The following is a 19,119-nucleotide window of genomic DNA, read 5'->3' as shown; positions in this document are numbered from 1 at the left end:
CCGATTTGGTATTTCATTCGCAGTCTGCCCCGAGAGCCATCAGATTCATTGCGGTGAGCTCATCGCAGCTCTCCATCGAACCTCCACGGCAAACCTTGGTCAATGGCCTCGAACAGGATATAGGACTGGAACTACGATGGCAGAACTTCGGAAGATCTCTTTGGACGATGCACAGCATCTTATTCAGGCAGGCGATGTCCCAGTGCTCCGTATCAAGCTGGAGGAAGATGTTGAGAAGTGGAAGACAACTCAATCTTACCAGGACTATGGCATCTTCCTGAGAAGATTGAGCGACTCTGTGGTCAATTATCAGCTACCCTGGTCGCCGACAGAACCGACTGAGGTATGCAACACAGCACCATTCACCGTCCAATGAAATCGATCTCCTTGACACTCTGCAGGCGACTAGGAAACTGTTATCATTGTTGGATACACTCGATCAGTGGGCAACAGATATACCTCCACTCCAAACCCCGCAACGCTTTGGTAATCTCGCATTCAGGACATGGGGACAACGTCTCGAGGAGGTCGGCTATTGGTTAATAAGCAACGCTCGTGCAGCAGGCTAACGTATGGATACGGTATCACACAGAGGTCTCAATCCCTATTGGAGGATCTCCTGGGCCCGGAGTATTCTTCTCTGACAGACCTTGTCAGACCCTACTTCCTGACGTCCTTTGGCTCTTTCACTCGGATGGATTATGGCACCGGCCACGAGACTTCCTTTGCGCTGTTCCTATTGTGTCTGACCCTTGTCCGGTATTTCCAACCCATTCCCGAAGTCGAACGAGAAATTGTTCTCGTGATCTTCCTACGATATCTCCGGCTTTGTTGGAGGCTCCAGGATACGTACAGGCTTGAACCGGCAGGTAGCCATGGGGTGTGGGGACTTGATGATTCCCACTTCCTGCCGTACATCTTTGGAAGTGCCCAACTGCGGGGTAAGATGCCCTGCCTACCCACCGCAATAGATCGTCGGGTCTCTGACCGTCGTTTCATTCTTTTAGATCAAACAGACATACCGGTGAACGCTGTGCTCCAGAAACCTTTACCGGAAACCAACCTTTACTTCCTTTCAATATCCCGTATCCACGAAGTCAAGCACGGCCCCTTCCATGAGCACTCGTCCTCACTACATTCTATCGCAGTTGGAGTTCCCAACTGGGGAAAGGTGCACTCGGGTTTGTTCAAGATGTACGAGGTGAGTGATGGTGACTCCAGCTTTCAAAGTCGTGAACGGACCGTGATGCCAATTCCTAATTCTATTCGATAGGCCGAGGTACTGGGAAAACGCGTGGTGGTACAGCACATTCCCCTCGGTGGCCTCCTGAAGTGGGATCCCAAAGCGAGCTCCACGGACGAGGCCTCTTCAAGGCACCCCCAGGCCCCTGCTCATTACTCGACGGCCACCGCTGCTCCTACAACGTGGACGCCTTTACCGACGATTGCGCCCAGAACATCACACCCTAGCCGTCGACCTGACGCGACCACCTTTCCCGCCCCCACAGGGATGCCACCACCCACCTCTTTCCCAAGAGGGCCGACGTGACTGATCTCCGCTAACAACCAGCCGGCTTCCTGAAACAGCGTAGATGAAGTTGCCACCTATGTCATCCATCGCTTCAATGTGATCCATGCAACCAAATGTTTAGACATCGTCCTGAGAACATCAGAATCGAATCCGAATCAACAACGAACATGTCGAAAAGAAGAATCCGTTCCTGAAAGCGCGGCGCCGACGAAGTTGGCGTTCCTCGATGTGTGGGTGGGAGCGGTTTGGTTAATTGGTGGCATCGACAGCGGCTTCTAGGGCGGTTGGTCGTCATGCCGTTATGAATGGTAACCGACGCCCGACGCTAGTGTGAGCCATGCAGTTACGCATGGATATGGACCTATTCTTGCACACAAACGCGACGCGACGATAGGTACGCATATTTGGCTGTATGAGCATGTCACTGTCAGGCTTCAGGCAAGCTCAATCAGAAGAGTGGGGCCCCCAGCGATGAGGTACGACCCAGGTACGACGGGAATACAACGATGAGAACATGCATGGACGTTTGTTCTCAAACCCACTGGTTCCACATTGGTGAACACACACCCATGTCAAGAGGACGTCCCAAGCAAACGCTATTCGGCCGGTCGACCTGAGTAGCCAAACTTCTAAGCATACGATCCCCTTGGAAACAGGATGCAAATCAACAGTTATCTGATACTCCAATACTTTGGAGGCCGTCGGTCAGCCCTCTTGGCAGAAAACTGAATTGAGTGGTGTTCGTCGGGTTCCATTGAAGTGGTTGAACCATAGAGTGCAATCTCAGGATATCAAGCGCTGTCAAAGCCTTCGAATACAGAAATACGATATCTGAATTAGCCCGACAACCGTAGGTTCTCAAAGGCGCCCAGAATAGTAGCGTTTCGCAACACGGTGTGGGGCGCCTGCGGGATTGTGCTATCAACTCTGGGAAAGGGAAACCAAACTTAGCTTCCCGGTCTACAAAAAAAGGTTCCGTAAAAGACGGGAATAGAGCTGTTTTCTGTGTTATCTTTAGCGTTATACTCCCAGTCTTCGTGACCCTGCATCGTCGGCTTGGGTGGGCACCTGAAGGCAAGCGGCGGCATGTAGGCGAGTCCGAGAACACGAACTCTGAATTCTATGAGTGCACATCAACACAACGCATGGGCTCTTCTACGCAGCCCTTAGTTCCTAGCTTTACGGAAGATATCGTTTTACTTGTTATGTATGTAGCTTACTCACCCGACTTCGCTCAGTTAAGTGTTCGCCGAGATCGTTGAATAGACTTAGGAACTCGCCTTGTTGACTACTCCTTTTTCTATGATCCCTTTGATTCCCCCGGACACAGTACTAGCATCAACTACAGACCTGTGTAACAGAAAAACTAAAACCTCCTCGAAGAGATTGATACGCAAAAATCGCAGATTTCGAGAGAGAAAAAAAAAGACGGTCGGGGGAGAATTCTGCGAATAACGTTACGATAGAGGTTAGCCGCTCCCATTCGGACTTGGTCTCGGACACGGACTCGGACTCGGATGTTTATCTCGTTTCGTACGTTTATGGCTTACCTCCGCGTCATAGAGTTCTTTCAGAAGGCAGTGAAGTCTTGAAGTGGTACTACGTATGCATGTGTGATGATCTTCTGTTCTGTTCTCCCCCTTCCTTTCTGGCATTCCTGCCTCCGTCGATATGCCAGGGAATCGAGCCAAGACGTGATGTCGTAGAACTTGTTATTCTTCGAGCCTCGTGCTCTAGCATGATGCTCAAGGGTCCACCCATCCGTTTTACATACGGGCCCATATGCCGTAACCGCATTGGCAGCGATATATCTATACTTATCTCGAATGGGTGGGTAAAGCCCAGCAGTCTGGTGCATCCCCCGCGTGAGTGGAAATAATTTCTTCTGCTTTGTTATGTGTGAGGGATTACAACACCCTCGGTTCAACGGCTCGAACGGCTCGAACCTTCAGGGAAGCTTTCCCCCGCCTAACTTACACCCCACCCACCCCTTTGCGCCTCAAAGAACATTCGGATTTTACGTCAAGTGACGCCTCGAGGTGAGTGTGTATGTGTATGTCGAGAAGGTGCAGAAAGAGCCTATATCAGGCGAGGGAGTTCATGTTGTCACTGTCAGCCCGTGTTGTTTGCCGTTCGAGATTTCATCTCATCACGAACAGGGGTGGTAGGTGATCATTGACCGAAGAACACACCGCTCGTGGGGGGTCACATCTCGCCGTCGAAGACTCGAAGATGATGTAAAATGAAAGAACCTGTGGCTCGAAGGACACAGAAACCCTGAAGGGTATGTTCGGCCAATGATCAGTGATCCCAAGGGCAGCACATACAGCAACTTGCGTGCGTTCGACGCGTAAATGGCCCTACAGACCCAGCTTCCAGGTCTGATGTCACTCCCCCGGCGTCCGTTGACAGATTCGGGAAAACCTTATATATGGGCGCCAAAAGCAGTATATTCAAAGTGGCAGCTGGTGCCTCATGTGATAGCTGCTGGATTGATAGTTCTCAACAGCACAGAACGATATCTAGAACCTTGGACGCTAGGTGGGGCTAAGTGGTAAAGTTCTGTTATGCTTTTTTTCTTTTTTTACCACGTCAGTTACAATGTGTTGGACGATGTCATCCCATGGGTTTCGGGGAGCGAAGATGGGGCTGGGGGCCTGCCGGCCAGTGATTTGAATTGGAACGAATTGAGTAAGCGCCGAGGTGGAGGGCTTTCAATGTATTGAGTGGGGACGTAAAGTGGGATTTCGAAGGAGGGCCGACTGTTAAATTAGTAGTATGCCAAGTCCATGTCACACTCGAACCGAACTATTCCAAGAGCAGATAGAAAGATGTCTTCGATGTACAAGGTTAGAGGCACTGGACCCTTGGACGACTGAGATGGGAAACGTGGGGTGTCATTGCATGACTGCGTCGTATGTCCGATCCGCAATGGACAAGTTCCAATTCTCGAAAGGAGAGGATTCGCACTGGCGTCGGTCAGATAGCCAAGGCGGTAGCAGCCTACCCATCGCGTATGATGACCCTGTAGATATGAGATTGGTGTGAAGGCGAGACCAGAAACCAGTAGGCAAGGTATAAAAATGCCTATCAGAATCGTGTTGAGGGATGGGCCCGGACAGCTACGATGATGTCGGGGTTGTCATTGGGATCCTGAGCGGCGTTAGCGTTGCCTGAGCGCTCTGAACTTGACATAGCTGGTCATCTGCTGAGCTTCCATCGGGGACGAGTCGTGTCCTCGAGCGGCCCGCCGAGAATAGGACGAAGACGAATCATGATCGACTTCTCGAGAGGAAGTTACTTCATATGAACAAAGGACATCGAGTGAATTGGTCTTGCGGGAAAGTGTCCGCGCCGGAATGGAGTCGGGTGATACACCAACGAGTCACATTAGAATTGGAGGATTGATAAGACGAGACAAAAGAGAGAGTGGAGAAGTGTGATGCCCAGCTCGAGCCCGAGGAAAACTTCCGCCCTCGAAGTCCACATCGGATAGAAATCTCGAGGCGTTGCCAGAAGTGGTATAGTCCAGCTCCCTCGTAGTGGGCGGCAGGAAAATGAGTGGACGATGTCTCCCCACTTCAAAATGGATACGGGTGGTGAGGCCAGTACCAGTGCTTCGCGTACTGCCCTGTGCGCAGCATACCGTGGTCCCAAGCTTCTCCGTAGACTAACCTTAGGGTTCAGGCTCAAGAGCAGCGTTTAACCTAATGCCCAGATGTGACCATCGACCAGCAGCCATTTTCGCGCGACTTCCATTGATACAAAACCTCGAGTCACAGGTCTGGAATTTTCTGGTAGTCCCACCTTCCCTCCTCTGCTGTCCAGCGAAGCCTCAGACCTCGCACTTCAGGTCCGAGTTCCAGTCGTCGCCCTGTGTTGACCAGAAGAGAATCCTCGAGGCGGCGGATAGAAGGACAGAACCATTGCTGTGTTGGGGAAAAGGGCGAACAGGCAACGAATAGGGGCCATCGAAGCTGTGTTGTGGCTGGCCGGAATAGGCCGAGCTATCGATCTGTTTTCAAAACTCCGACTGTTTCTCGCTTTCCTCCACGACGACGACTATAAAAACGACGGCAGCCCCGCTAAACCACGAACAAACCGGAATCTGGGACCTCCTCTGGTGTCGCAAGACTTGAGCGATATCGAGGACCGTAAACGGCATCATTTCGAGCCAAAAAAGAAATAGAGACCTTCGTTTATTGACCCTTGCGTGCGTATTTGGCCAAATCTCAACTGATCAACTTTGTTTTACTGATTTTTTGTTCATCGATTGGTCCAGGTGGTCGACCGTTAGAGGTCTGTTTATTGACCGAACGCTTCTTTCGCCCTAGATCACCGACTGATTTCCTTATCTCGGCCAGGCGAACCTCCCTGACAGGTCGAATAGTCACAGAAAAGTTTCCGTGAAAGCGCACACACCAGCGTTCACAGAAATAACTTAACTTTATCTTCTTTTACAACCCTCTTTACCTGCCCTTCAAGCTCGTCCTCGCTGCCAGGGCGCGAGGATCTCACCACCGACTGAAAACCCCAATTCGTTGCCGACACCCCTCCGCCCGGCTCGAACTCGACCGTGGCGGTTGCCGTGGTTCGGTAATTGGGTACATAACAATAACCATACAGCCACTTGAACTCGACTACTTCCAACCGGAAGACGCTATCTACCCGTCGCCAGCTCTAGACATCATAGATTCGTCCACCCAGGAAATATCTTCTTTCGACACAATGTCTCAAGTTGAAACCCTCCCCGCCGTCAACCCCATCGACTTCTCCCTCTCTGCTTCCCAAGTCTGCCAGCGCAATGAAGAATCTAACTTGAACTGGCCTGCCGCCTCTTCCCCTTTGATTAATGACGTCTCAGCCTCCCAATGCCTTCGCATGCCTAATAATTCCTATAATGGGGAGTCTCACGATTCATCCGGCGACGTCATCTTCCCAAGCCTCCCTCCCCTTCACCAAGGGCATCCCGATATCCATATGCGCAATGGGGTCATGGCTTCGTTCGCTGCTGCTGCAGATCACGAACCGGATGCCGAAAAGGCCTTCTTTGTAGCCGACCTCAGTCAGGTCTACCGTCAGCATCAGCGGTGGATTACTTGCCTCCCGGAAATCCAACCTTTTTACGGTATGTGTGTTTTATTGTATTTCGACATCACTGGTCTCATGTCATCTCTTCTTTTCTTCTCTAGCTGTCAAGTGCAACCCAGACCCATATGTGATTCGCCTTCTCGCCGCTCTGGGAGCAGGGTTTGATTGCGCTTCCCTCAACGAGATATCCTCGGTTCTCAATGTGGGCGGAATCGACCCTTCCCGCATCATCTTCGCCAACCCCTGCAAGGCAGTCTCATTCATTCGTAATGCTTCCCGAATGGGCGTCGACACCATGACCTTTGACAATGCCGATGAATTGTATAAGGTCGCGCGTTCCCACCCCAAGGCCAAACTTGTCGTTCGAATCCTCACGGACGACTCCAAGAGTCTTTGCGCTTTCGGTATCAAATTCGGTGCGCCCCTCAACGTCGTTCCTAGCCTCCTCGCCAAGGCAAAGGAGCTCAACCTCGACGTCGTTGGCGTTAGCTTCCATGTCGGAAGTGGATGCTACGACCCATCTGTGTACACAGATGCCATCATGCGTTCCCGCACGGTCTTCGATATGGCGAAGGAAGCGGGTTACGACTTTACCCTTCTCGACATCGGCGGTGGATTCGAGGACGCCCTTTTCGAGAAGGCGGCGACCGTCCTCCGTGAAGCCATCGATCGCTACTTCCCCGATCGCAAGCACATCAAGATGATTGCAGAGCCGGGAAGGTTCTACGTCTCCACCGCCTTCAAGCTCGCGGCTCATATCATCGCTCGCCGAGCACCGTTGGAAAAGGATGCGGCCCCTGCGACGAGCGGCACGGCTGAGGAACCGGATCAGCCCAAAGTCATGTGTAAGTCTTCTCTCGTGTTTTTTCCCTTGCACAAGCGCCTAAATTTTCTTTGCGTTTGTCAGACTACATCAATGACGGGGTCTATGGGGCGTTTAACTGCATTCTCTTCGATCACCAGGTCATCCACCCATATGTCCTCTCCATGGGTGGTTCCTTCCACGTTGCGGAGTCTGAGCCGAAGCATGTGAGTAGCGTTTGGGGACCGACCTGCGACTCCATCGACTGCGTTTCTCCGAAGACCGTGCTCCCGGTTAATCTCCAAGTTGGGGACTGGCTTGGGTTCAACAACATGGGCGCGTACACCGTCTGTGCGGCTAGCCAATTCAACGGCTTCGCCGTCAGCAATGTGATCTATACCGCTGGGGTTGCTCATGCGAACGAGGTTCGGATGGCCCTCAAAGCCTTTGCCGCGGAAGGTCATGGACTCTAAAAAAAGGAGCTTTTTTCGTCCAACATTTGTTTATTGCTACTGTTATTCGTGGCTTTATGAGCTACTCTTTCGCTTTAGACCTTTGCTTATTTGCTGTTTCGATAAATGGGACGCTCCGTTGCATACCGCTGTACGGCTGTTACGAGTGTTTATCTCCTTCGAACCTGAAATGTTTCCGGCAAAGTTCGGTGCCGAGATGGGGCTGGGTACCCATGCTTGGTTGTCAAGGACCCTTGCGAATCCTCCGGGGTATGTTCTCACTGTGACGCGTTCGAGGCCAGGATACGATCGCGCACGATCGAGGGCGAACTCTTCAGGAACCTCGACACGGAATTGTGATGATCGAACTCTTTCCAAATGCGGGTGCCTGGGAAATGCTCACGGCTGGAAGAGGCAGTATCTCCTTCCGCTCGGGTGACAGTTTGTTTTTGACGAGTCATACTTCGATCGGTATTATACGATGAGGCACTAGCTTGGCAAACGTCGGGCATCACCAATCAATTCGGGCTGGGCGAGGAGAGGCGGCGGGGTGGCCTCCGTGCACTGAGAGAATATGAGGGGATATGCGACCCCGTACCGGCATTTCCAGATGGTAAACCCAAGGTAAGCTTGGGGAGGGTCCTGGGGACGTCGTTCTCATTAGAAAATCCCGGACACTAGCTGGTGGGATATCGCTGTCACACTGTTTGGTGGCTCAGTAACATTGCTCAGACATATTGCGATTGACCTCAGCAACACGTATGGGAGTGCATTGGGAGCTGGAGTCTCGGGGTACAAGATGATGGATTGATGGGGACCGCCGACGCGCGAGTTGCTCCCGTTGCACTCCACTTTTCTTGAATCTTCGTAGCATTGAAGTAAAGCACTAACCGAAACTGCAGAAAAGTAAGTCAAAGGACGCCGCTTCCCTAAGAAGATTGGAAGTGTGCTGGCACAGCACACCGCCGCTCAAGTCACCATCAGCAAGAGCATCGCGTACAATGTTGATTGGGGGGTCTGGTATACCACTAATTCTCTAATTACCTAGTGATTGCAGGCCTCAAGGGGGACTCGAAGACTCTAGGCGAGCCGACCGCATCAGCGTCGCCGCCGTACAGGCTCCTTTCGGAGGCTGTTCCCAGGATCGTAGAATACCGATCGAACGATACCACGTTTTTGACAGCAGAATCTTATGTTACGAAAGCGGCCAAAACTTGACAACGACTTGAGAGGGTCGCCCTTCTATTCAATGAAGTGGAGCCCAACACCGAGGTACGGAACTCTATATTTCTCTCATCAATGTCGAAAGAGAATCGTGCTTATCGTCCCGTAAAGGATCGAATATTTGTGGATGCCGAGTCCTTGTCTGAAAGGAGCGGCACGAGCAGGTTAATCCATTCTCCCCCAGGAGCGGGCGGGGCAACGACCAGGACGCATTCCCGGTAGGGAGTTCTGGGCGGAGCGGGTGCTTTGGATTTCCACATTGCTCGCCTTCTTCGCCCGCCCTGAGAAGCGAATTGCACGGCAGGGCCAACTTGCGAACTGGCGGCCCACGGTTGTGAAGCTGAGAGACGTCAACGACGTTTTCAACAACGGCATCACCTTACACGTCGACAAGGGTGAGGATGGCGGCCGGAGACAACAATCTAGAAAGGGTAACACAAATCAAACCCCCGCAACAAACGGTTAGACATGATCTAGCGCGGGATCCCAATTCCCGCATACGGTAGTCATCCAAGGCCATCTTCCCGACCTATTTGGAAATCTTGGGTTCCGTGGAAGTTCTGCCTGTCTTCCTTTTCCAGATGGCGACATGACGATACCGTCAAGTGGGTGTCATTATTACTTACGCGTGGCATGACCTCTTTGGGGGTCCACTCATCACTTCCCTCATCTTAAAGGACTAAATGAAACCGAAAGATGCCGTCAGAACCATGCTTTCCATCTCCAAGCTCAAACACTGATCTCTCCCTATTTCTGTATAGTCTGACGGAATTTCCACGAGTTAAATCTCCGTCCGGATTGGTGGTTCTGCCCTCTAATCCAATCTGTGCTCGAAATCGTCAAGTGATCTTCGGGACAGACCAATATCGGGCGTCCCATTCCGGCTTCTACTTAAAGCCTCAAACATCAGCCTCGACCTGATTCCCCTTCCCGTTCCTGCGTGAGATGTCCACTGGAATGCTTCAGGTGCGCCGCCCCGTTTCTCGTTCTCGACGTTCACTCTTGCTAACTTTGATGCCTATCCAGGAGACACTTCAGACGACCTCCGCGTCAACCTCTGGCACGAGGTTTCGACCTTATGCGAGCCCCAACCACCAAGTCACTAAAGGACGATACATTACGAGCAACGATCCGAGAGGCTACATGTGGGGTCCATTCCCTCGTTCACCGATGATAACCCTGCTGACTGAGCCACAGACCCGTATACGAGTATCCTCTGAATGGGCAATGGATCATGATGGACATTGACGACGGGTACATCCTGTGGACGGGTATTTGGAAAGGTGCGTTGACGTCGGGTATTCTCTCATGTAGACCTCACCTCACAATTATCCTCTCAATTCCAGCGCTCGGGAATTCCAAGGGTGTGTTGCGCAGCGTTTTCTCCGGAGGGTTGAATAACGAACTTATTGCTGTCTCTGTCACTCAGCTGACATTGTCAAGATGATTGACTCTCAGCCCGACCTGGCGCCTCTCATTCGCCGCGTTCGTGGGGGGTACCTGAAGATTCAGGGAACGTGGATGCCATATGAGGTGCGTGTTTACCATTGCGTCAATGCTTTCTCCGATCCTAACTCCGTCTCGCTTTAGGTGGCCTTGAAGCTGTCAAGACGGTTCGTTTGATCCCATATGTGTCTTCTGACCGTTGGGTACTCATGTTCTTCTTCAACAGAGTGGCATGGCCGATTCGACATGACCTTGTCCCATTATTCGGGTTCGTCGTTCGTTTGTCACTACGTTTTGATTAATATCTGATCTTTCCCTTCAGGCCAACATTTCCTAGTACCTGCTTGTCCCCCGATCAACCAGGCTATGGTCAGGTGGTGGCCTCGTCCAATGTTCGTCGACGGGCAAGACGAAATACACAGGCCACCGCACAACCTCCTCGGGAGGCCCATTCAAATTGGACAGTCATGACACCAGGCCCTATGGTTGGGCTGAGCTTCCCTCATTCGCAGTTTAGCAGGCCCCCTCTCCCACCGCTTGCTCCAACTCCCGCACGTTCACCGTCAGACTATGCCCCATCATCCCACTATGGCAATCAACTCGATCCCCAGGACGCCCGCAGATATTCGCATTCCCCCTACTCCCCCCTTGCCTCCCCTCCTGAACGGAAGTCATCCATTAGCAGCAAGGCATTGTCGTTGGAGATACCTCCTGTTCGCCCGTCATCGTCAAAGGCCAGGGAAGATATTTCGTTACCGCCGCTGAAACAGCCTGACGGTGCCGACCCGGAAATGTCACCATATGCGCTCCCACCAATATCTGCTTTGGAGGATTTGCGCGGGGTCGATACTCAAGACTCGGCCGCCGTCCTTCGAAGACTTCGTCTTGACGATGATTACCCGTCATCTAGCCGTTCGAGTACCAGCCAAGACAGCATATGGGGAAGACGGCATTCCTTATCAGCTCACTCGCCTCATCCGTAAGCTTTTTTTCTTTCTTCCATCGTGACTTCATGGTTCTGACTCAAGCTCGCAGGAGATCATCGGATAACTCCCGCTTCCAACCTTATCTCTCATCGCGGTCATACCAAGACTCCACCCTTAAACGCTCTCGCTCGCCGGCTGAAAGCTATGCTGATAGGCGTCGAGCGTCTGATTTCTCGCAGGAAGACTCGACGTCGGCCTATTCCCCAATATCCCCCGCCACTCCAAACTCCAGTATCCTTAGTCATTCTTCATTCTCAGACCTCAAAAAGCTTGCAAGTTCGACCGACACTCGCTATAATTTCCCGAGAATATCGGGAAGGGATTGGGCGCCTCTGAAGGGCGATACCGACCACATTCGTTCCTCCTATCGCAGCGGTCCAAGTCCACTAGAATTGGACAGTGACAGCGAATCTTCCGCTCCTCACAGACCGTGGTGAATGTATTTGTGCCCTTTGTCTATCTCCTTTTCTAATCCGCACTACATTCCTAATTGGCCTAATCGCTCGCTCTGTATAAGTAGTACGCATATTCCTCGAACCCTTCACACTGATACCCTAGCGAGATCAGAATTTTTTAAAAAAAGTCTGTAGCACGCTGCTCTGATATATACCTTATCCACAAGAACATTCTGTATACTGAACACTTCTTGTTTCGTATTCTGCGCACACACCATTTTTAGTCTCGGGGTAGCAATAGCACATGGGCCATTTCAGTCAATCGTGTAGTGTAGTAGTCTTAATTCCCTTACTGGCGTTCCGCGGAAATAAGCATCTGGCATCGCTTGTCCAAAACCTTGTCGTATTCAAATAGGTCGTGTATGGCAGTTGGTGCCGGGTGAAAAAAAGTACATTCTTCTTCGGAGCATACAACTTTGAAATGTTCAACGCAGAATGGGCGGCCCAGAATGGCACGAGGCAACAAGATGCTGGCGATAAAGTTCTCGAAGGACGACATGGCATGAGAGGGCTTGGGGCTTCTTTTAATATAAGAGAGAGCATATCTGGCAAATAGCCATATCCGGCTTTTCATCTGGCTTTCGCAGGAGCGACATCTCTATGGATTTATGGACGCCAAAACGACCTGGGGTAGTGGAGCGCTTTGACATTGCACGCTATTGCACGATGGAAAAACTGTACAGCATATCGGACCCCACCTTTAGCGGCTCGGCACCGACCCAAATCCAACGTCACGATTCTTCTAACCAGTTAAAGACTCGACGCCGGACAGCCTTTGGGTAAAGGTCTCCACAGTCTTCCGGCGCCTATCCAGCCGGACACCAAATATGTATGCCAAAGAGAAGACAGGACTAGCTCATTTGATCTCAAGGATAACATACCTGCCATAACCTGTCGAAGCGCGAAACAAATGAAGCCATTTCCCGGTAGAAGGCTCACACCACCTGGGGAGGGACTTCGAGAGATGCTGATACATGTTGCCTAGTTCACAGAAGTGCTACGACAACAGGCGAGAGGGGGGCGTGCTTCAATGCAACTCTAATCAGCAATCGCAACAGCCTCCACCGAGTCCGGTTGGGGTTGGTGTGGAACACATGACCTACCCATTTTTCCCTGCACCCTAATGACCGCGTGAGTGCAGACAATTGGAAAAGGATAGAATGGAAAATTTGGAATGGTTCCCTGTCTGAGCTTCCCCACAACCCCGCTATCCAAGGGATTTTCACTGGGTCGGGGAATCAATTGGATACCCGAAAAGGGCGTTGGTACCCATGAGACTTTCGAAACGGTGTCAGAAACTGTCAAATAGTACGCGTGAGTCTTTTCGACGAGAGAAGAGGAAGGCAAGCACCGGGATAGGAAGCGCGAAAGAGCCGCTGCGGTGCGGTAAACCAGTTCTTTGATTCGTGTATGAAGAAGGTAACAATGGAGAGCACGAGTAGTCACTGTACAGTCCCAGAAGAACCATGACAAAGACCAGAAATATCTGTCACAAAAGAAGCCCAAGGTCTAAACGTTATATACAGCAGAATAGGAAGAGGTGAATAAGTTAGTAGCTCATAGTCTAGAAACCGAAGACGTCAGTCACTCGTCTGACCTTTCTGATAGAAAGGGTCGAAGACGTACCCGATAGCCCTCATAAGTAAAAACCCGACAGTAGCAATGACCTATCAGGCGGTGTGAGAATAGACCAAACTGAAACTGTGGAATAAAGCTTACGATTGTAGCGATGATACTCGCAGGAACGCCATTCTTGAGGAAGTCAACGTTGGACAGGTATAGGTCGCCCAACTCGTCTTCTTGAGTGGCCCTGGAATATTCAAACACGAGTTAAGGCTGATCAGAAAAAGGCGAAGAACGTTGATCCCGGTTGGAAAACTCACGCAGTCTGATTAGGGAATCCAGAAACTGGCATACCCATTCCGGCCGAGCAGATGAGTGCAGTCAAGAAGATCAACAGGTTTTTGGGCTGTCCCGGAAGGTTGTTTCCAACTTCTTTGGCAATGGGTACGAGCAAGACGCTCGCAATAGTGTGGCTGATGAAAGTGGAGATAACCTATTCTCAGCAGGAGATAGCGGAAGGGAGGGTGATCAGCGAGGATAACGGAAGAGAAGTGACCGTGGAACGCACAAGGACGACCGGGGAAAGGATAAGTACGACCGAGTAAAGGGAGAGGCCTTCGAGGGCATGACGAAGACCAGTGTCCACGTATACGAGGAGACCACTTGCGACAACACCCTTGCCAAGAGCAATACCGCCCATCGCCAAAAAGACGATCGTCCAGGCAAAGTGCTCGAAGTCATCCTACCAACAAACGTAAGCAACCTCGAACACAGAACGAAAATATTACCATACCTTCTTGAGTACATTAGTGGAAAAGAATGCCACAATGGGGATGATGGCAATGACACCCATGTCGCCGACATAATCCTGGATCTTGTGGGCGATGCACCACAATACAATTGTGACAAGGCAAACGAAGGATACCCAATACTGCTTGAGAGTAAAAGGTTCCCTGGTGGGCCGAATGGGCTTGATCTCAATCTCGCCCTCTCCATCGGGCATCCGTGAAGGTTGGTAAGCCACGAGGAGCAACAGCCAGATCAAAACAATTGAAAGAGCCGAAACGGGGAGAGCCACCGCGAACCATGCTGCCCAATCCAGCGGCGGGTCCATAGCCGCGAGGGCAATAAGGTTCTGTGGTGACGAAATGGGCGAGCTCTGTCCTCCGATGTTCGCTGCTAGTGCGATTGCCAACTGCCATTTCGAGGAACAACCGTCAGTCAGAAACGAGGTGTCGGGATCATGGGGTTTTTGTGAAGTACAAGAGCGAGGGAGGAAACAAGGGGTGCCAGGTCAGGTTTTCTGGTCATGCGTGTAGGAAAAATCATTCACGTACGATCAGGCACGGACCGAAGGCCGATTTAGGCGGTAGGGTTCGCAGGATGGGCTGGAAAACAACAGGTCAGTGGATGGAGAGCGGGGGCTGGGTAGACAGCTGAGCATACCCGGATGAGCGCGAAGCACAAGGTCGGTGCGGCAACGTTACTGCCATTGAGGTCATTAAAACATGTATGACATCGTATTTAAACTTTACTTGCCTGATCCACATGCTGGCGAAGCACGAAACACCCATGAAGGCGAGAAGCACAGTACTTGGCTTGGAACCGGCTAGATTCAGCACTCGGGTAATAAGAATCCGGTCGATGTTGGTCTTGCTCAATGCAGACGAGATCGTGAAGCCACCGATCAACAACATGATGGTTGGTGAAAACATGATCGAAAACACAAATCTAGGGATGTCGTCAGTTTGACGAGAAACATGAGAAGAACATGTACGTACTTGGTGGCACCCTGAGTGGACAGGCGTTCACCCTCTTCGTCACGGATAACTCTGAAGAGAACCAACAGGAGCGGGACAAACAACGACGTCACGAACAGCGGGATTGCTTCGGTCGCCCACAGGAACGTGCAAAGGCAGAGGATTGCGAAGCAGTTGTTGGCCTCGACCTCCTCGAACATCTTCGTGTTGAGGAGAATGACGAAGAGTAACGCTGCCACCACCTTATAGATCTTCCTCTTGGTGATCTTGAACCGGCCGACGGGCGTTGGAACGTCGAGGACTGGAGGCTCCGGGCCTTTCATTATCACGGCGCCATCGAGTTCGGGATCTCCTTCTCCTCTTCTCTCGCGTCCAATCATCTGTCGCCATACGGTGTCTCGCTCCCAAGCAATGTTTTCACGTTGATGCAATTTGAGCTGTTCTTTGGCCAAGTTCCTGTCGTCTCGCGTTACACACTTGGTGTACAAGTCGATGAGGGTGTTGATTCCAGCATTCAATTGGTCCTTGGAAGTAGCAGTGAAAGGCAATGCTGGTTCGACCACTTGGTGCAGGTACCTATCCTTCAACTCCGAATAGGTCACTTTATCGTACCTGCAAGACGTCAGAGGCGCCCTTCGACGACAACACGAGGTACGTACTTCTTGATGATCTTACGGAAACCAGAGTAGTTCAGTTCCACGTAGGACCTGAGGTTGGTGAACTGGATGTAGAGGTTCGTAATCCTCCTCTTGAATAGGAGACGGGTGTCGTAGGCATAGTCTGTGCCAGATGTCCAGACGGTGTTCTCCCCTGAGAAGCTGTCCCTCAGCGAGTTGACCAGTCTGGATATTGCACCGTCGCCATCGGAGGCGATACTCGACCGTCGGACTGGGTCGTGGCTCAGCGTTGCTCGACGGGGTCGACTGCGTCGTCTGCTGGTTTGGCGGGTGTGCGTTGCTCGGCTAGGACTTCTCGAGATACTGTCGTCATCGTCTTCATCATCCCCGTCCGAATAGTCGTTGTAGCGGTCGGTATTGCCCAATGCCTCCTGCTCCCTGACGGCTTCCTCTAGCTCCTCGAGCTCGTCGAACAACTCCTTGGACTGGATCTCGTAGAAACTGACGATTTTCTTGAGCTCACGGTCGAGTAACGGGATGAAAGCAGCGTCGGTCGAGGTGGTGTCCTCGTCTCTGAGCAATGATACATGTTCTCCAGCCTCAAGGTCGGCTTGAGGAAGGATTTCCCCGTGCTGGACCTGCTGTTTCTCGAGCTGGTAGATGAACTTTTTCAGAGAATCGTAGCTGATTACTGTCAGACATGGCTTTCGTTGCTGCATGACTCGACACTCACGCAATGTACTCGTCCCACCAGTCCGAGACTGCATTGAACTTTAGAGATGCACTGCACAAAACAAAATCAGTAACGAAACTAGACTTCAAAAGCACAAAATGCACCTGAACTTCATGATGAATCCTGGTTGTAGAAAACCAACTCTCGCCTGTAAGCGCCGGCGTCTTAAGGGTACGAGGGGTATAGACTCCACTTTAAAGGGACTTAAAGTAAGAGACTCATATAGGGAAGCGTTAGCCGAATCGTGGGGACCCCGTTCGTCGTGGTTGTGGTCCGAAATGACGCCAAAACTTTGCCCAGCGCAGCAACTCGCAGGCGGAAACTAGATACGAAAAAGGAAATCACACTGATGCCGAGTTCGGCAGCCCCTATCCTGAACTATGGAAAATAGGGGAAATATCTCGTTCTTCCAGTCAAAAGTCGCCTTGCATTGTGCATATTCAGGCTGCGAGAACTATCTGTGGAGAGAGCTTCAAATCTTCAGCTGAACAGCAAGTTCCATCCGCCACGACTCACCCCACGTATTTTCTTTCCGCCACAATACTAATCCCCCCAACTTTATGTTGTCCGGGAAGGATCATCACGCGAACCTACCAAGGATTGATCCCTTGTCAAGCTAATCAACTTGACTCTGGATCCCACGAACGTTTGTGCTGCGAACCACCAGCGCCCGATGCTAAATGCTTAGTGGCTCTACCATGACTCGAACCATATCAAGGCATGCTGGACGACGAGAGCAAGTGTAACGGACGAGTCTCAACCATGATCGGCCTCCCCTCTCTGGTTGCAACGATAGGCTATAGAATCTGAACCCACGTTCGGCTTGAGATTGGGACTGATAGCGCCGCCTTCACAATCACCATCAACTGCCTCGGGCGCCTAGTAGTTACTGATTGGGACCCACACCTGGTCGTAGGCACAGTTGTGGGCGAAGCAGCTCTGGCAGGACTAGCGCCCTTTGTTCCAACTCGACATCCGATGTCTCGTCTATCTCATTGGGAACTGACAGTGATTGACCACCGCATCGATTGCATGACAGACGACAAGCGTGCGCTCGCCCAGTTCTCTCTGGTCGGCCGACAATACTACCCCAGGACAAAGAATCCACCCATACCGATAGATCCGAATCTTCCTCAGAGATCCGCTACTTCTATTCTCGAAGTGAGGCCAATCCCTCCTCGAAGTACTGCAGAATCGCGTCGAGCTACTCTGTCGTTGCGTCAAAGTGATCGAGGATCGGTGAAAGGTAAACCGTATGTTTCTAAGATTGCGGTACACAACGAAGCGAACTTCAAACACCTCGCGGACATCACAACGCTGTTGGAGAAGTGGAAAAGGTAGCCCTCATCAGCGACTGTACAGAATGGGGGTACTTTCCCGAGGATGGGAAAGGAGCAATCGGTTGTTTGTCTGCTCTCCCTACCATCCAGAACGTCAAGATTTATCAGCATCGTCAGCATTCTATTGTCTGTCGTCTCTGTAGTCTTGAACGTGAGGTACTTGGCTCTCGAGGGAGTAATGGTGGACTTTGAAGAGTTGGAAGCGGATGGGCATCATAGTAATGTGCGACCGGGCGCTGTGCCTAAGCTCGTCAGGCTCAGTACCAAGAATTGCTGCTATCCGTTTAGCACGTTCATCGAGCCCGTACGGAATCCTCGTGGCCCCTTCCGACTTCACAGACTCCGAGAGGCCTCACGACTCACAGTGGATCCAGGCCATGCGCAGAAGTGGCAAGATAGCTGGAAGTCCACTTCATCCATCTTCTGAGGACGACCTAGATGGTACTTATCGTGCGTATTTACTCTCAGATTGCCAGCACTCATACCCATCTGAAGATATACCTCTGATACTGACTATCAGCAGCACCAATGACTATCCTCGATATCTCTGAAGAATCTGACGTGTATCTTCTAGCGTCCGCATGTCCCAACTCATTGGACTGACATAAGCCGTCAAAACCTCTCTACCCAACTTAACAGCTTGGAAGACCTGACCATCGAGTTGGTGGACCACGTAGTACTTGGACTTACCTCGACGACTGGCCTGTACCTGACAAAGCTGTCAACCCAGGACTATCGATCCTCGAACGCGTTGCATTACGCGTTCATGTATCGGAAGCTCATTTGGCGAGGTGGAATGAGGTAGAACAGTGGCTTGTTTCTCTAATGGTCAATTTGGTCGCTTGTTCTGTCCGGTTTGAAGGGGAGAAAGTCGCTGAAACTTGATGGTGGAGGCCAAGTGTTAGGTTATTATTTTCCAGGGAATCAGCCACCTGGGATTAGCTACACGGGTCGAATGGCGGGGTCGCAGCGAGCGCAAGTGGTGGATGATACTAAGCAGAACGGTCACGGTCTTCCGAGTCGGGTGTTGTTTGGATCTGTGTGAAATTTATGCAAACAAAGGATTTGCTTCTTGCTTCTCAACCACCATCTTCGTCCGTCTAAACTTAGCTAGACCTT

The 19,119-nt window shown here is 51.4% G+C and overlaps 6 protein-coding genes across 6 annotated transcripts; 5 read left to right on the top strand and 1 right to left on the bottom strand.

Annotated features, from left to right (window-relative positions):
* Positions 1 to 136: 136 nt before the first annotated feature.
* Positions 137 to 1,549, top strand: CC1G_08101 (serine/threonine-protein phosphatase 2A activator 1; the record flags this gene model as incomplete). Its single annotated transcript, XM_001836664.2, has 5 exons — positions 137 to 343; positions 402 to 527; positions 593 to 941; positions 1,008 to 1,201; positions 1,274 to 1,549. 5 exons carry the CDS (start codon positions 137 to 139, stop codon positions 1,547 to 1,549), a joined length of 1,152 nt encoding a protein of 383 aa, XP_001836716.2.
* Positions 1,550 to 5,099: 3,550 nt separating this feature from the next.
* Positions 5,100 to 5,720, top strand: CC1G_14490 (hypothetical protein; the record flags this gene model as incomplete). The annotated part of the gene is made up of 3 exons (XM_002911446.1): positions 5,100 to 5,164; positions 5,267 to 5,384; positions 5,445 to 5,720. 3 exons carry the CDS (start codon positions 5,100 to 5,102, stop codon positions 5,718 to 5,720), a joined length of 459 nt encoding a protein of 152 aa, XP_002911492.1.
* A 539-nt stretch (positions 5,721 to 6,259) lies between these two features.
* On the top strand, positions 6,260 to 7,897 carry CC1G_08100 (ornithine decarboxylase; the record flags this gene model as incomplete). Its single annotated transcript, XM_001836663.1, has 3 exons — positions 6,260 to 6,659; positions 6,724 to 7,467; positions 7,530 to 7,897. The coding sequence occupies 3 exons, from the start codon at positions 6,260 to 6,262 to the stop codon at positions 7,895 to 7,897; spliced, it is 1,512 nt and encodes a 503-aa protein (XP_001836715.1).
* Positions 7,898 to 10,012: 2,115 nt separating this feature from the next.
* CC1G_08099 (hypothetical protein) lies at positions 10,013 to 11,969 on the top strand (the record flags this gene model as incomplete). The annotated part of the gene is made up of 9 exons (XM_001836662.2): positions 10,013 to 10,066; positions 10,127 to 10,245; positions 10,298 to 10,383; positions 10,447 to 10,464; positions 10,530 to 10,633; positions 10,691 to 10,713; positions 10,773 to 10,814; positions 10,869 to 11,525; positions 11,582 to 11,969. The coding sequence occupies exons 1-9, from the start codon at positions 10,046 to 10,048 to the stop codon at positions 11,967 to 11,969; spliced, it is 1,458 nt and encodes a 485-aa protein (XP_001836714.2). The 5' UTR covers positions 10,013 to 10,045.
* Positions 11,970 to 12,729: 760 nt separating this feature from the next.
* CC1G_08098 (phosphate transporter) lies at positions 12,730 to 17,241 on the bottom strand (the record flags this gene model as incomplete). The annotated part of the gene is made up of 15 exons (XM_001836661.2): positions 12,730 to 12,793; positions 12,869 to 12,878; positions 13,091 to 13,473; positions 13,614 to 13,654; positions 13,707 to 13,797; positions 13,871 to 14,043; positions 14,119 to 14,292; positions 14,344 to 14,745; positions 14,888 to 14,938; positions 14,997 to 15,036; positions 15,081 to 15,281; positions 15,332 to 15,922; positions 15,970 to 16,611; positions 16,661 to 16,711; positions 17,177 to 17,241. The coding sequence occupies 15 exons, from the start codon at positions 17,239 to 17,241 to the stop codon at positions 12,730 to 12,732; spliced, it is 2,979 nt and encodes a 992-aa protein (XP_001836713.2).
* A 397-nt stretch (positions 17,242 to 17,638) lies between these two features.
* CC1G_08097 (hypothetical protein) lies at positions 17,639 to 18,885 on the top strand (the record flags this gene model as incomplete). The annotated part of the gene is made up of 6 exons (XM_001836660.2): positions 17,639 to 17,879; positions 17,927 to 18,112; positions 18,144 to 18,260; positions 18,289 to 18,450; positions 18,524 to 18,561; positions 18,640 to 18,885. The coding sequence occupies 6 exons, from the start codon at positions 17,639 to 17,641 to the stop codon at positions 18,883 to 18,885; spliced, it is 990 nt and encodes a 329-aa protein (XP_001836712.2).
* Between the last annotated feature and the right edge of the window lie 234 nt (positions 18,886 to 19,119).

The sequence above is a fragment of the Coprinopsis cinerea genome, assembly GCF_000182895.1.
Source record: "Coprinopsis cinerea okayama7#130 chromosome 4 map unlocalized cont3.4, whole genome shotgun sequence".
Classification (NCBI taxonomy): Eukaryota; Fungi; Basidiomycota; class Agaricomycetes; order Agaricales; family Psathyrellaceae; genus Coprinopsis; species Coprinopsis cinerea.
The sequence above is the reverse complement of the archived record's forward strand: the minus strand, read 5'-3'. Positions and strand labels throughout refer to the sequence as shown.